Raw genomic sequence first — 15672 nt, 5'->3', positions numbered from 1 at the left:
ACATCTACATATATAAAAGGCTAATGTGTTAAGTGTCTGACCATCCGACCAGTCACGATGACATGCACTGACCACCAGGGGGCAGACACTCAACGCAGGAGCTGCCGAGCTGCAGTGGTTCTCAGGTGACGCACCCCGAAACCAGAGAGGAGGGAGCCCACTTCCTCGCGGGGCCGTGTGATGCCACCTTCGGCCGTGGGTCATGTTGTTCCTGGGGCACTGTTAGCCCTGAATCTGGTTACTGCACACGTGCGTTTGCGTTCCACACCCTGTACGACACAACTTTGCAGAGTGCCTTCTCGCACTCCAGGACCCCTCAGGGGATGTCGGAGAGCCAATTTCGGCCGATCCCCGCAGGCCAGGCCGAGAGACCCCACCTGCCGGAAGGGAGGTGCTGGGGAGGGACTGCAGGAGGTTGGCTCCAGGGCGTGTCTGGCCTGTCTCGCCTAGTCCCCCCCGCTGGACACTTTCTAATTAATTTCCTTTCAATGTGCACAAATCTGTGCACTGGGTCCCTAGTTAATTATAATAATGACTAGAGGCCCAGTGCACGGATTTGTGCACCAGTGCAGTCCCTCGGCCTGGCCTGTGGAGATCAGGCAGAAACCTAGCAGTCCGACATCCCCTGAGGGGTCCCAAATTGTGAGAGGGTGCAGGCCAGGCCAAGGGACCCCACCGGTGCACAAATCCGTGCACTGGGCTGGTTTCAGCCTGATCCCCACAGGCCAGGCTGAGGGACCCCACTGGTGCATGGCACCAGGCCTCCAGTATGCATATAAGATCTTTGGTTAATCTCTTCCCACCCTCCCCCCACCCTTCCCTCTGAGATTCATCAGTCTGTTCCATGTTTCTCTGCCTGTGTGTTGAGCATCTGCCCCCTGGTGGTCAGTGAGCGTCCTAGCTGCCAGTCGCTTAGGCTTTTATATATACTAGTATAGATGCTGCATTTTAGCCACTAAATGCAAAGTTAAACATGCTGTCTCCATGCTTTTCTGGATAAATTTTTGAGGAATTAAAATGATTTCCACTTTCACTCTCTTATAAATACCCCAAGCCAATGAGAAAGATAAAACATAACTTCAAAACTAAATTTATACCAAGAAAATAATAGTGGGCCTGCACAAAGATTTCTATCAGAGAATGTTCGCTGCGGCGTTGATTATGGTAACGAAAACTCAGAAGCCCCCTCCATGTCCGGGATAGGGGGGCTCGGCTAAGCTGCAGACTCGACTGGACGTAACACATGCACCACTCTGTGTGGTGAGAGACTGCGGTGCGGGACGGGCCATTGTCACACTGAGGGCATGGAGGAAGACTAGGTGAGCTGCCTGCATGTTCTGTGGACAGCAGGCATGTCCCGTGACACAGGACCTGGAAGTGACTGGTTCTCCCCTGATGGCGAGGGTACAGACTTACTCTTTCCTTCTTTGTGGTTTGTTTGTGTTGTTAACATTTAGTTCAACACACACATGCATTAACACGCATAGATTAACATACATTGCTTTGCCGTCAGAACACGCATTAAATGCTATTTTAAGCAATGTGCCTTTGACCTCGGAAGCCTCTGCACTCCATGCCTGCTACGGGGCCCCGTGCTACCCCGACACTTCCCCTACAGGGTATGCATGGGATAGTCACCCCCAGGCCCCTAAGGGGTGGCTCTGGACTCAGTCAGAGCAGAATTCAAACTCCCCACTGCCACTTATCGCCCGTGTGACCCTGAAGCTCAGCTTCCCCGGGTGCACCCTGAAGACGAGCTGTCTGCTCCCCAGGGCCCCCAGCCCGCACCAGAACCACAGAGAACTGTCCTGTGAAAAGGATATGCAGTCAGAGAAACAAGTAATGCGGTGGAGAAGCACCGGAATAAGGTGAGTGGGAAGATTAGGGGCGCAAAGGAAAGACCCGTTAATACTGGCTCAGAGGGCAGGGAACACCTGTGGCCGGCTGGGCAGTGCTTGAGTCATGTCTGAGTTCTTCAATAACAGCTTACAATGAAGACCAGACTCACAGGCTTTGAGTCACCATTGTAGGGTGGTTAAAGGCGGGTTTGCCAGGGCAGGGCGATGGACGTTTAGGAGTAAGAGCTCTACGATTCTTTAGGAAGCAGGGCCAGACCACGCCTGGACACGGAGTCCCGCCAGTCTTCCTGCTTCCTCTCTTATGGAACAAAGGTAAACAAAACCTTGAAAAGAAACGTTTAAGTGCGTAAAATTGAATATGAGAAAGCAAAAGCTTCCCTCTTAGGGAAAGGTAAGGATCACCTCTGGGCAAGATGCTTCCTGCCACTGAGCACAGCCCTCCCCAGGGGTCAGCGGAACTGCCCTGGCTAGAAGGCTGGGCTCACCCCCCCACAACAGGTACCCCCTTACCTCCCCCACCCCCTACCCCAGCCTTGGCCTCACCATTAATGCACCCCTGCCTTGTCATTCATAACAAAAAACACCTCCCTGCCGAAACCGGTTTGGCTCAGTGGATAGAGCGTCGGCCTGCGGACTGAAGGGTCCCAGGTTCGGTTCCGGTCAAGGGCATGTACCTTGGTTGCGGACACATCCCCAGTAGGAGGTGTGCAGGAGGCAGCTGATCGATGTTTCTCTCTCATCGATGTTTCTAGCTCTCTGTCCCTCTCCCTTCCTCTCTGTAAAATATCAATAAAATATATATTTAAAAAAAGAAAAAGAAAAAGAAAAACACCTCCCTGCTGGCCGGGCCTTTCCTTAAGAAGAAGACATAACAGTGCAGACGGCAAGTCGCCAGCACCAGCCCTCTTCACTCCCATCCCACTGCAGGCGGTCTGCCTCAGCGCCGCAGGCCATCGGGGATCAGGAGGCTGGGTCCCGCTCTGATTCCGCCACTTCCTGGCTGAGTGACGCTGGGCGAGCCACTCACAATCTGGGCTCTTGCTGCAGCATTTGTAAATGTGGGGAACTGAGTTCTAAGATCCCTGTGACACGTAACGGTCCTTCAGCTGAGCCTTTAATGATGACAGTTACATAGGATCGAACCCCTCGTCATGCCACCGTATGGCTACCATCCACCCGTCCGGACCATACTCTGCTTGAGCAAATGAGGCCCACACGCTCACATCCCGCCCATGATCCAGGATGTGCTCAGCAGGCAGGAAAGACCCCCATTCCAACCTCACAGCGCCCAGCAAGGGTGGTCCTCGGAACAGAAGTGGTGCAGTCCATCCGGGCCAACCCAAGATGTCTCGGGCAGTGCGTCTTGGCCACTGAGCTTGAGGGACGGAGAGAAATGTTAGAGCCCCTAAATTCAGCAGGCCATCCAGAAAAATACAGGCATGAGTGCGATGGCATCTCAGCTGCACTGCTGAGCCCTGGGTCCAGCCTCGCCCCAAACAGCCTCCTGGAGATGCTTCCAAGACACAGGGCGATACATTCGTCTCGTTAAGGGAATGGCGGGGGGGCGGGGGGGCCAGGGGAGGAGGGGAGAAATGGAGGGTCAGTTAGCCTGGCCTGGGCCCCGGAATCTGATTCCCAACAAGGGTGGCCAAGGACAGAACCTGCCGGCAGAGGGGCACCGTGTGACAAAGCTGTCCTTAATCAAAATGCAAACACAGGACACTGGAGCTCACAAATTAAAGAGAAAAAAATTACAAGGAGAGAGCTAGGAGGGAGCCAGCTGTGCTGTCATCCCTGGAGGGCCGTCTGCCTCTCCACAGCCCGGGGGCTCATGGTCAGGGCTGTGTGGAGAGGGCATGTCACAGCCTCCTCGTGGCCAGCCTGGCACTCGTCCCCCACCCGCACGGGAAACGGGGTTTGCAATACGCAGTGAGACCCGTGGAGAAGCACAGTGCAGAGGCCAACCCCTCCAAGCGGAAACCCCTGGTTCCTAGCCTCTGCCAAGCCGCCCCCACGACCAACGTGCACCCCCTCCTCACGAAGGAGAACCCAGAGGCTGACTCGGAAGGGCTCGCCCTGCCATCGGGGAGCCCTGTGCAAACCAAGGGCACAGAAACAAAGCGCTTCCTGCGACAGGAGGGCCAGCCGCTGTGACAGCTCCTCCATCTTCAGAACCGGCCGCTGAGCACAGCAGCAGCACTTTCTAGGGGCCTGATGGCTGCCGGAGAGGCTGAGGCCTGAGGCAAAGCCGGGGGCTTCAGCGCCAGCGCAGCCACCCCTCCCGGAAAGCCGGGAGAGCGGGAAAGCGGGGGGGGGGGGGGGGGGGGGGGGGGGGGGGCGGGCATCAGAGCAAGCAGAGGAGCTGGAGCTGAGATCCACTGTCACAGCTCCCGCAGCACAGCCGGACCTGAGCTGTCACCACCTGGCGGGGCCGAGCCTGGGCCTGGGCCAGCTGTCTGACCTTGGACGGAGCTCCCGCACCTCCCTGTCTGCGTGGGCTGCGCAGACAGCACAGCAAGTGTCCAGGACACACACTCTCGGGGCACGTGCTTCATGAGTGCAAGCTGGGGGGGGGGGGGGTGTCTCAGCCACAGGCCTGCCACATCCGAGCCGGGTCACCTTGGAAAACCATGTGACTGCCCAGGGCCAACTTCCTCATCTGATCAGAAATGGGGTCAACGCCACCCGTTCTGTCCACTGAGGTAGCAGGTGTGGGAATGGCCTGAACTGGCCCCAACCTTGACCTTGACCCCAGGGTCAGAGGCTCCTGCAGCTACTTTCAGCTCTCACCTGTGTCCTGGAAGCCTGTGTTTACCTTCTGGCCTCAGTCAATAGGGCCCCCGGGCCAGAACCCGGCCATGTCCCCCATCACCAGCACCCAGCTGTGCCCACCCCCCAGCACCCGGCCGTGCCCCCCCCCCCAGCACCCAGCCGTGCCCCCCCAGCACCTGGCTGTGCCCCCCCCAGCACCTGGCTGTTCCCCCCACCAGCACCCGGCTATGCCTTCCCCCCCAGCACCTGGCTGTGCCCCCTCAACCAGCACCTGGCTGTGCACGCTCCCCAGCGCATCCTCAACACCAGCTGCTGGAGGACGACACAGAGAGGCTCCGGTGCCCACCGCAGGAGCAGTGCAGCTCCAGGCCCCTCACAGGAGGACACAGCCCAGGGGAGGGTGCAGGAGACAGGCCTGGTGACAGTCTCTCCGTCATCACGCACTTGACAATCACATATGACATGGGAAGCACGGGAACTACAAACACGCACGGCCCCTCTGCAGAGAGAAGCAGGGCTGCGAGGGCTGTGTCACCCACGTCTCCTCTCCTAGCTACAGGGCCGTTACCGCCAGCACAGGCCACAGCCGGCGCCTGCGGGAGCCCCTGCAAACACACATCTCATGTGGGCAGAAAACACACGTCACGTGTGAGAGGAAGAATCACATATGAGAACAACACAGGCCATCCACAAGAGAAACATGCATGCTGCTTGTGGGAGGAAACATGAGTCACATGTGGGAAGAAGCACGTGTGTTGTGTGTGCACTGGATGAGTTATGTGTTGAGTCGCATGTGGTAGGAACCCATGTGTCACATGGGGAAACATGCATGTCTCCTTGAGAGGGATGCCCATGCTGTGTGAGGCGTGAGGGCTGTTTCCAGCAGCGCAGGGGAGCAGAGCAGGCGTGTGGCCCCCCCCCCGCCGCCCCTGGCCAGGCTCCGCCCCGGGAACAGGCCCACCCAGCACTGAGGAAACAGGGCCACGGCAAGTGAGCACATCCCATCCCGCCCGAGAACGCGGCGAAAGCGCCACCTTCCCCGTGGTGCTGGCTCCAACGCCAACGGACCGAAGCGAGGGCGCTGCTCCTGGGTCCCACACCACCTTGCACATGCCTGTCACCATGGCCACGAAGCATCCGCACACCCTCTCACCATCGCACTGAGAGCACAGACGCGTCTGCTCATGTTGTGTGGGCCCGGCACGCCCACAGCGAGCGGAACCAGGAGCCTGTTAGCGCCCTAGTAAGCGCTTGCTGAGCGAACCGGTGAGTGCCTGTCCCGCAGCGCCAAGCACCCTCCCAGAGCAGCACGGGCACACCGCAGGCCTGACACTCGAGACCTATCCTTGGAGCCTGTGTGCAAACACCTGTACGTGGCAGGTGGGACGGGAGTCGTGAGACCGTCCTTCACGCCACCCTGGCTGAAGCCGGAGCCAGAGCCACAGACCCGGACCTGGAGCCACAGACCCAGAGCCACAGACCTGGAGCCGGAGCCACTGCTAGCGGCTCAGTGAGGACACCGGAGGGACCGAGACGGGAGCCGTGGCCCTGCAGGCCAAGCAGCAGCACCGCCTGCTGGAGGGCACGGGAGAGGTTCCAAACGGTTACGTACATCTGCCCTAAAGCAAGGCTGAACCAGACTCTCAGACACCGAGCGCCGTTTCCCGTGTGACCACAGCTGGGCCGAGGCCCTGCACGTCAGACACGGCCCACATGCGTGGCATTTCCCCGTCAAGGACAGCACTCATCCTCACGTCACGGCGCCCGCGAGGTGCCAACCACCCACAGCCTCACCCCTATTTGCCGTGAGGAAATGAAGTCCAGCAAGGTTAGTCCGTTGTTCAAGGTCACAGTCAGTGCCAAGCCGGGAACTGAACCCTGACCTTGTGAGTATCCAGCATGCTTCCTTCTAAAGTGGCCGTGCAGCAAGCGGGCCCTCCTGCATGCCCCTGGGGCCAGCTGGCCCGTGGCCTCCTCCGGGCACAGTGCAGAGCGTGCTGTGAGCAACGAGACGGCGTCACTGGCCAGGAGAAGGGCTGATGGCCGATGCTGACCACAGACGCCCGCTGCTTCCCAGTCACCTACACATAAGTCCCACGCAACCACAAGAAGGACCCCGCAGTGCCCACGGATACGTTTAAGTTACCGAACTCAACCAGTGCCTACAGCTGGATGGTGAAATCCCAATGAGGGTTCTGTTCGTGTGGCATTCATTTCCTCAAACGCTGCTTGAAAAATCAAGAGCAAAATGGTCGCAAAGTAAGACCAGGTTTAGTCATGACAGTGGAGGCACCTGTCAGAAACAGTTACCTGATTGTCGTACTTCAGAGACTGCGTCCCAACCAGAAACCGGATGGCATCTGTCTCTGCCGTCTGCGGAGTCAGCGCACGTGCCTGCGGGAGGAAGGAAGTGCACACCTTTACCACCCTGGACTCCAGCCGGTAACAAACACACAGCCACCGCCTCCCACTCCGAACGTGTACATGGGAATGACTGTAAGTGGGCACAAACGTTAACCAGGGGTCCTCAAACTTTTTAAACAGGGGGCCAGTTCCCTGTCCCTCAGACCGTGGGAGGGCCGGACTATAGTTTAAAAAAAAAACTATGAACAAATTCCTATGCGCACTGCGGGCCCGGGACGCGTCGGCTGCTAAGCAGGACAGGCAGCGGCACCCAGCGGGCCGGATCAATGTCCTCGGCGGGCCACATGTGGCCTGCGGGCCGTAGTTTGAGGACGCCTGCAACTGTTAAGCAATGAAGGTGTAAGTGTGTTTCACTGAAGCCGTAATTGGCCACAGTGATAGATGGGTTGAACTCGTTTTTCTTCAACGGAACAGCAGACAGTGGCTCCAGCACGGCAGAGCAGGCGTGGTGAACCAAGGCTTCTGCAGAGGCGGCCGGCAGAACGGCAACAGAGCCCAGAGCCGAGGACAGCACGGTGCTGCAGCGAGCCTCGGCGTGGGAGCGGACTGTCCCACAGCGGGAAACGAGCACTGTTCACGAGTGAGCCCTATCCACGCCCTGCTCCACCACAGCTGGAAACAGGCCTGACCCCACCTCCTCCAGCACACGGAGTCCTACAGGCCTCAGGGCCTGATCCATCCTCTTCAAAACCGTCATGAGAGAGGTAAACAGCTGTCCTGACCGCTGAGGCTGGGACAAGCCACCGGCCTCTCCCGGAAAAGGTGTGGAGACAGCAGGAGGCACGGCGGATCCGTGTTCCCACCTTCCTCCGAAGCATCAGTGGAGCAAAAACATCGACGACCGAGGCCTCGGTGCCACCAGGCGCACACGTCTGCGGCAGCACCACGTGCCAGACGTCGGAGAGCAAGCCCCCTTTCCCCCTCGACGACTGAAAGGCGGTAGGCTCCCCTGCCGGGTGCCCGCCCGCCTCAGCGGACGTGGCTGGACACTTTTTGGAGTCTTAGACTTCTTTGCAAAGCTGATGAGTTCTCTATGAATCTATAGACCTTCTGCCAAAAATGTGCACACACATACACAGAGTGTCGTGTACATCAGCAAATTCACTCGCTGACCCTCTCCGACGAAACAAGCCTGGCCCAGAATATGGCTCGGGAGGAAGGGCGCAGGCCCCTCCCGACAGACAACCCACAGCTCCACCAGAGGCAGAAGCAGGCTACACGCCCCGTGGAGGAGGGGACGACCACGAAGCCGCACGCTGTGGTCGTGGCGGCCGCCGAGGGGCAGTCCGGGACGCAGGACCCGCGCGTGGGCGATGAGGAGCCAGCACCGTTTCCTCCTCAGCAGCGGACAGGGCCGAGCACCCACCGAGGAACAGCAGCCTAAGCACACAAACCAAGGTCTGAACAGACCGGGTGTTCCCGGGGAAGCTGCCACGTCCAGAATACACCTCAAACCTCAGCGGCCTTGTCCTTCTCACGGGAGACACCTTCTTAATAGAAGAGGAAAATCGCTCTTATAAAAAACCTAAACTGCATCTTCAAAAATATAGTGAAATCTCATAAAAGCGTAATTTAAGACCTTCCTAGTACATTAATGGGTAAAATTACAAAAGTAACTACACTCTGGCCATTTTGGTGACAGAGTGATATCCGTCGTGTCTGTAATTCTGCTTCTTTAAATGAAAAACAAATGACCTTTCTAAGTGTGGCCATAATGATGGTTTTGAGGTGTTCCAATGACCCTGATATAACAAGGTTGAAATTCTATAGTATAACTAGTGGCCTGGTGCACAAAATTCCTGCGGGGGCGGGGGGTGGGGGGAGAGGGTGTCCCTCAGCCCAGCCTGCACCCTCTCCAATCTGGGACCCCTCGGGGATAACCGGCAGTCAGACATCCCTCTCACAATCCAGAACTGCTGGCTCCTAACCGCTCGCCTGCCTGCCTGATTGCCCCTAACTTCTTCTGCCTGCCAGCCTGATTGTCCCTAACTGCTCCCCTGCTGGCTTGATTGCCCCTAACCACCTCTGCCTTGGCCCCGCATCTGGGACCCAGGATTCCCTCCTCCAGCCGACCACAGGCACCCGGGATCCAGGCTTCCCTCCCTCTGGTCAGCCATAGGTGCCCAGGCCAGCTGCAGCCACAGGGGATGGTGGGCAGGTGGCTTCGCTTGGGCTGCAGCCGCAAGTGCTGGCGCCCGGGACCGCGGGGTGGGCGGCTTCTCCGTCTCCCAGGCTGTAGCCAGCCTCAGGCGCTGGGGCCCGGTTTCTCCATCTTCCCCAGGACGTGGGGCAGGCAGACATGAGGCTTCTGCTGCTGGCTGAGGCCTGGGATCACGGGGCAGGCGGCTTCTTCGTCTCCCGGGCTGCAGCCAGCCTCAGGCACTGGGGCCGGACTTCTCCGACTCCCACAGGCCTGGAGTGGCTGGGAGGCGGGGCTGCCGCCATCTTTTCAGGTCAATTTGCATACTCACTCTGATTGGCTGTTGGGGGGGAATGACGGTAATTTGCATGTTTCTCTTTTATTAGTATAGATAGGTCACCAAAAATGCCCACGTACTTTATCTTGGCTCGTCATCATAACTCAATGAAGCAGATAGGAAGACAGGATGGCTATTACTCCCACCCAGGAGATAACGACACTGAGGACCAGAGAGGGTAACTGACTTAGCCACAGTCACACAGCTTAGAGACAAGAACCACCCAGACTCCCAGCCTAAGGCCCGTTCTCTTTATATTACAGTAAGCAGGGGGCTGGTAGCACAGTAAGAAATTTGTCTATTTGGTTATGTTAGAACACAGGTCACTTTATTATAATTCTACTAGAGGTCCGGTGCACGAAATTCGTACACTCGGGGGTGGTCCCTCAGCCTGGCCTGCACCCTCTCGCAGTGGGGGAGCCCTCGGGGGATGTAGACTGATGGCTCACGAGGAGCAGGCCTAAGCGGGCAGTCGGACATCCTTAGCGCTGCCACAGAGGCGCAGAGGCTCCACCACCGCCGCTGCTACGCTCGCCAGCCATGAGCCCCGCTTCTGGCCAAGCGGCACTTGCCCTGTGGCAGCGCACTGACCACCAGGGGGCAGCTCCGGCATTGAGCATCTGCCCCCTGGTGGTCAGTGCATGTCATAGTGACCCGTCCTTCTGCTATCAGGCCGAAACCGGCTCTCCAACATCCCCCGAGGTGTCCCAGATTGGGAGAGGGCACAGGCCAGCTGAGGGACCCCACCGGTGCACGATCGGGGCTGGGGAGGGACGTGGGAGGTTGGCCAGCTGGGGAGGAACTGCAGGAGGGCTCCAGGGAGTGTCCGGCCAGTGTCGCTCAATCCCAATCTGCTGGACCCCAGCAGCAAGCTAACCTACCGGTCAGAGCATCTGCCCCTGGTGGTCAGTGCACATCATAGGGACTGGTCGACCGGTCCACTGTCTGCCCCCTGGTGGTCAGTGCACGTCATGAGCAGCCTTAGTACATCACTAGCATATTACGCTTTGATTGGTTGAACGGCTGACCGGACGAGCGGACACTTAGCATATCAGGCTTTTATTGTATAGGCTCTGTCTTGCCCAGTTTTCCAAAGGAAAGCCATGGCCTCTTCATCACAGAGCTGTCTTCTCGCCTGCCATCAACACTCAGTGAACCAAACCAGAAAGAGGCGATGGAGAGGCTGAGTCAGGAGCGCAGCAGGGGGGAAGCAGGGAAATGTGCCGACCAGGTCTTCTCAGTCGCAGGAGGCACCAAACCGGACCCTGAGTCTGAACTGAGTACAAAGAACTCCCTCACTACGATGTTTCTCTCTCTCTACCCCCATCCCTTCCTCCCTTCCACGCTCCCTAAAAATTAATGGACAAAACATCCTTGGGTGAGGATTAACAAATACATACAGCCCAGCTGGTGTGGCTCAGTGGTAAAGTGTCTACCATGGATCAGACAAACACAGGACGATGGGAACCCTTTTGGGGGGGACACAGGACGATGGGAACCCTATGGGGGGGACACAGGACGATGGGAACCCTTTGGGGAGACACAGGACGATGGGAGCCCTTTGGGGGGGAACACAGGATGGGAACCCTATGGGAGGGAACACAGGATGATGGCAAACCTTTGGGGGAAACACAGGACGATGGAAACCCTATGGGGGGGACACAGGACGATGGAAACCCTATGGGGGGGACACAGGACGATGGAAACCCTTTGGGGGGACACAGGACGATGGAAACCCTTTGGGGGGACACAGGACGATGGAAACCCTATGGGGGGGACACAGGACGATGGAAACCCTATGGGGGGGACACAGGACGATGGAAACCCTATGGGGGGGTCACAGGACGATGGAAACCCTTTGGGGGGACACAGGACGATGGAAACCCTTTGGGGGGACACAGGACGATGGAAACCCTATGGGGGGGACACAGGACGATGGAAACCCTATGGGGGGGACACAGGACGATGGAAACCCTATGGGGGGGTCACAGGACGATGGAAACCCTATGGGGGGGACACAGGACGATGGAAACCCTATGGGGGGACACAGGACGATGGGAGCCCTTTGGGGGGGGACACAGGACGATGGGAACCCTTTGGGGGGGACACAGGACGATGGGAACCCTATGGGGGGACACAGGACGATGGGAGCCCTTTGGGGGGACACAGGACGATGGGAACCCTTTGGGGGGACACAGGACGATGGGAGCCCTTTGGGGGGGACACAGGACGATGGAAACCCTTTGGGGGGGACACAGGACGATGGGAACCCTATGGGGGGGACACAGGACGATGGGAGCCCTTTGGGGGGGACACAGGACGATGGGAGCCCTTTGGGGGGGACACAGGACGATGGAAACCCTTTGGGGGGACACAGGACGATGGGAACCCTATGGGGGGGGACACAGGACGATGGGAGCCCTTTGGGGGGACACAGGACGATGGGAACCCTATGGGGGGGACACAGGACGATGGGAACCCTTTGGGGGGACACAGGACGATGGGAACCCTTTGGGGGGACACAGGACGATGGGAGCCCTTTGGGGGGGACACAGGACGATGGAAACCCTATGGGGGGGACACAGGACGATGGGAGCCCTTTGGGGGGGACACAGGACGATGGGAATCCTTTGGGGGGGACACAGGACAATGGGAGCCCTTTGGGGGTCGGGACACAGGACGATGGGAGCCCTTCGGGGGGAACACAGGACAATGGGAGCCCTTTGGGAGTCACAGGACGATGGGAACCCTTTGGGGGGACACAGGACGATGGGAATCCTTTGGGGGGGACACAGGACAATGGGAGCCCTTTGGGGGTCACAGGACGATGGGAACCCTTTGGGGGGACACAGGGCGATGGGAGCCCTTTGGGGGGGTCACAGGACGATGGGAGCCCTTTGGGGGGGACACAGGACGATGGGAGCCCTTTGGGGGGGGTCACAGGACGATGGGAGCCCTTTGGGGTAAACACAGGACGATGGGAGCCCTTTGGGGTAAACACAGGACGATGCGAGCCCTTTGGGGGAACACAGGACAAAAAGAAACGGCGTCAGTGGGAGAGCAGGCGACCTCCGAGCAGCCGTGCTTCGGGTCCCGGGCCGTCCCCACGCTCATCCGGGCGCCGGTCGCGCAGGATGTCAGTCCACACTCGGGAGCTGGTGCGCGGTCCGCGAGAACTCTGCGTCCGTCTTTCGGACTCAGGAGGCGCAGCTGTCAGACTGAACGGCGGGAGAAGCCAGAGCTCCCGCTCCAGGAGCCCGGGTGCCGCAGGCACGGGTACCGGCGAGTGCGCGGGGTCGCGGGGGAGAATGAGCCGCGCCAACGCCGGTCCGCGGCCGGCCAGCTCCTTCGGCCCCGCAGCCTCCGGACCCTGGGCTGACAGGGAGGCGGGGACCGCGCCGGCCTCGCTCCGCAGACCCGGACGCCGCGGGCCTCGGGGACCCACCTGGAACTCCAGCCCGTAGATCACCGGCGCGTCGTCCTCCATGCTGCCGCCGCCCCACGCCTCAGGCGGGTCCCGAGAGCCGGCGCGCCCCCTGCGCTGCGCGAATAGGTTCCCTGCCGCACAGCCCGCGCCGAAACCGGACACTTTCTGACCCGCCGCGGTCTCCGTAGAGCTCACTTCCTGTGTTTTTCTGTCGCGTCAACGCTTCGCTCCTCGCCGGCGGCCAATGGCGGCAGTCCCCGGCTGGTGCGCATGCGCACAGGAACGCATCCGGGCTCCCCTCTCAGCTGGCCCCGCGAGGCCGGGTTTGTGGGAGGGGCGTCAGCTGGGGGCGGGGCCTCGCCTGGACGGTGCTACCCCCACCTCGCCATTAGGGGCCGCCAGAGAGTCCCCACGCTCCATCATCCCAGAATCCAGCACCAGTGGCAGTGGCACTGTCCTTTGTTATCATTAGTACTTTCCCCAGCGCCAGGACAAATGCTTCCCATCCACTGCCATGAACTTCTTGGCTCCAACCTTAACACTAAAGAATCATACTTCCCTTCATACTTCCATTTACCGATGAGCTGCGGCTGCGCGGGGAGCTAGGATTCCATCCTGGGGCAGCTAGGATGTGCCAGGCAACTAAGATGGGTGGAGCAGCTAAAGGAAGAAAAAGGAGAAAGAGATGGCGGGGTCTGGTTTGGTGTTTGGCTCAGCTGTATCCCAGCATCTAACAAATGACGTGCCCGGTGAAGTTAAGGCTAGATGGCTATTTGCTGGGTGAATGAGGGGATCTGGGTACTACTGGTATTATTAATATGGACTAGAGGCTCGGTGCACGAAATTCATGCACTGGGGGGGGGGTCCCCTCAGTCTGACCTGCGTCCTCTCTCTATCCAGGACCCCTGCTCCTTACCACCCACCTGCAGCGGAGGCAGGAGTGGCTCCCGCCACTGCCGCTGCACTAGCCAGGTGAGCCGGCTTCTGGCTGAGCTGTGCTCCCACAGGGGGAGCACACTGACCACCAGGGGGCAGCTCCTGCATTGAGCGTCTGCCCGCTGGTTGTCAGTGTGAATCATAGCGACCATTCTGTCGATTTGCATGTTGTTGTGGGGTCGAACCCTGGAGTCAGAATAAGACCACCGGAGGCTGCTGATTGATTAAAAAAAAAAAAGCAGGCAAGGATTTATTGAGCTGGCCAGGACGGCCGCGAGGGCACCACACGCAGGTGGAGTCCACCCTCACGACCGCGCCATTTCAGGTGTAGGCAGTCCTTTTAAAGGTCTAAACCACAGAAATACTCCTTTGTTCTAAACGAGCCCCAAGCCACATCCTGCTGGACATGAGATTGGAATGTGGACCTATCTTGCGAAAGCAGATTGTACAGAAGCAGAACTGAGCAAAGTTAATAATCTCTAAAAGTTGTCTGCCGTTTCAACTCCTGGAGCTACTGAGTACGTGGGAATCCATCTCCTGTGGTTCTGGTCCACAGGCCCAGGAGAATAACCTCTGTGATGTGGGATGGATTTATATGCTGAGGTAACTACCCTATTGTTTAAGCAAGTAAGTGTGTGCAGAAGCCAGAATAGCAGGGTTAACATTCAAACAGCAGTTTTTACCCAAGTATGGTTGCTACCATACTTCACATGTTACGGTTTTATTTTATAGGAGGATAGGATAGGACAGTGGTCGGCAAACTCCCTAGTCCACAGAGCCAAATATCAACAGGACAACGATTGAAATTTCTTTTGAGAGCCGAAAACCGACGTCTGCGCCTGGGCCACGAAGTTTCAATCGCACTGTACGTGCCCGCCCGCACGTGGTATTTTGTGGAAGAGCCACGCTCAAGGGGCCAAAGAGCCGCATGTGGCTCGTGAGCCGCAGTTTGCCGACCACTGGGATAGGATGTTGTAGGTAGGTAGATGGGAGCAGAGCAAGGACGATGGGCCAGGTGCAGGTCACCAGAGCGGAACCCCCAACACCTAGGGATGAGAAAGAACTGGTGGAGCAGATATTGGAGATAATCAATTCAAGACCATGCCCCTAGGACTGCTCTGCACCCCACAATGGCAGGCATTGCCCGAGGCCCTCTCTCCACCCTAGAGTGCCTCGGGTCATGCAGGCGGGATTCCCCTGACCTTTCGTCCCCTTGCATGTGGTTAGTCAGATGGTAGACCCCCACCCATAGATGAGAACAAGGGAGAGGGTCTGGAGGAAAGCCCCCTGTAACTTCCACGCAAGGACAGGCGACAGGCCCGCCCCGATAGGTCAGCCTGAAGAGGAAAGCAGTGAGTTCCCCTCCGAGGGTGTAAAAGGAGTCCTAGCCATTCATTCCCCAGGGCAGCTCTTTGAGCAGCCCGTTGGAGATTTCTCGTCAAGTGTCCTTTCTCTTCGCTGGCTCAAATAAACCTTCTCCAGCGAGTTTGGGTCTTGGCTCTGAATTCTTTTCTTATCCAGAACCCAAGTAGGAGGTTGCTGAACCCAGGTTTGACCCCACCAGTGAGACACCTGGTGCGGGTCCCATGGCCTACAACACTACCCTTTTTATCATTAATGCTATTATGCAAATAGTGCCAATGTGCAGCAGGAGAAGTAGAGATACAGGAAGGCACAAAGGCAAATCCCTGGAAATAGTTTCTAGGGTGCTTTGACGCCAATGAGAAAAGCCTGACTGTACCTTCCAGCCCGCCCTTCCAGGTTTAGAAGAACCGCT

The 15672-nt window shown here is 58.3% G+C and overlaps 1 protein-coding gene across 3 annotated transcripts in view; it reads right to left on the bottom strand.

Moving 5' to 3' along the window:
- Positions 1-13198, bottom strand: part of EIPR1 (EARP complex and GARP complex interacting protein 1) — a 63877-nt gene extending 50679 nt beyond the window's left edge. The window contains exons 1-2 of one of the 3 annotated variants that reach the window (XM_080685124.1): positions 12978-13198; positions 6942-7025 (exon numbers count right to left, since the gene is read on the bottom strand). In XM_080685124.1, the coding sequence (XP_080541250.1) occupies positions 6942-7025; positions 12978-13019 (126 nt within the window). In that variant the 5' untranslated portion in view covers positions 13020-13198. The remainder of the gene's footprint in view (positions 1-6941; positions 7026-12977) is intronic. The other 2 variants (XM_080685125.1, XM_080685126.1) reach the window with 2 other exon arrangements.
- Between the last annotated feature and the right edge of the window lie 2474 nt (positions 13199-15672).

Source organism: Plecotus auritus (genome assembly GCF_963455305.1).
Source record: "Plecotus auritus genome assembly, chromosome: 8".
Classification (NCBI taxonomy): Eukaryota; Metazoa; Chordata; class Mammalia; order Chiroptera; family Vespertilionidae; genus Plecotus; species Plecotus auritus.
This window is presented reverse-complemented; position numbering and strand designations above follow the sequence as displayed.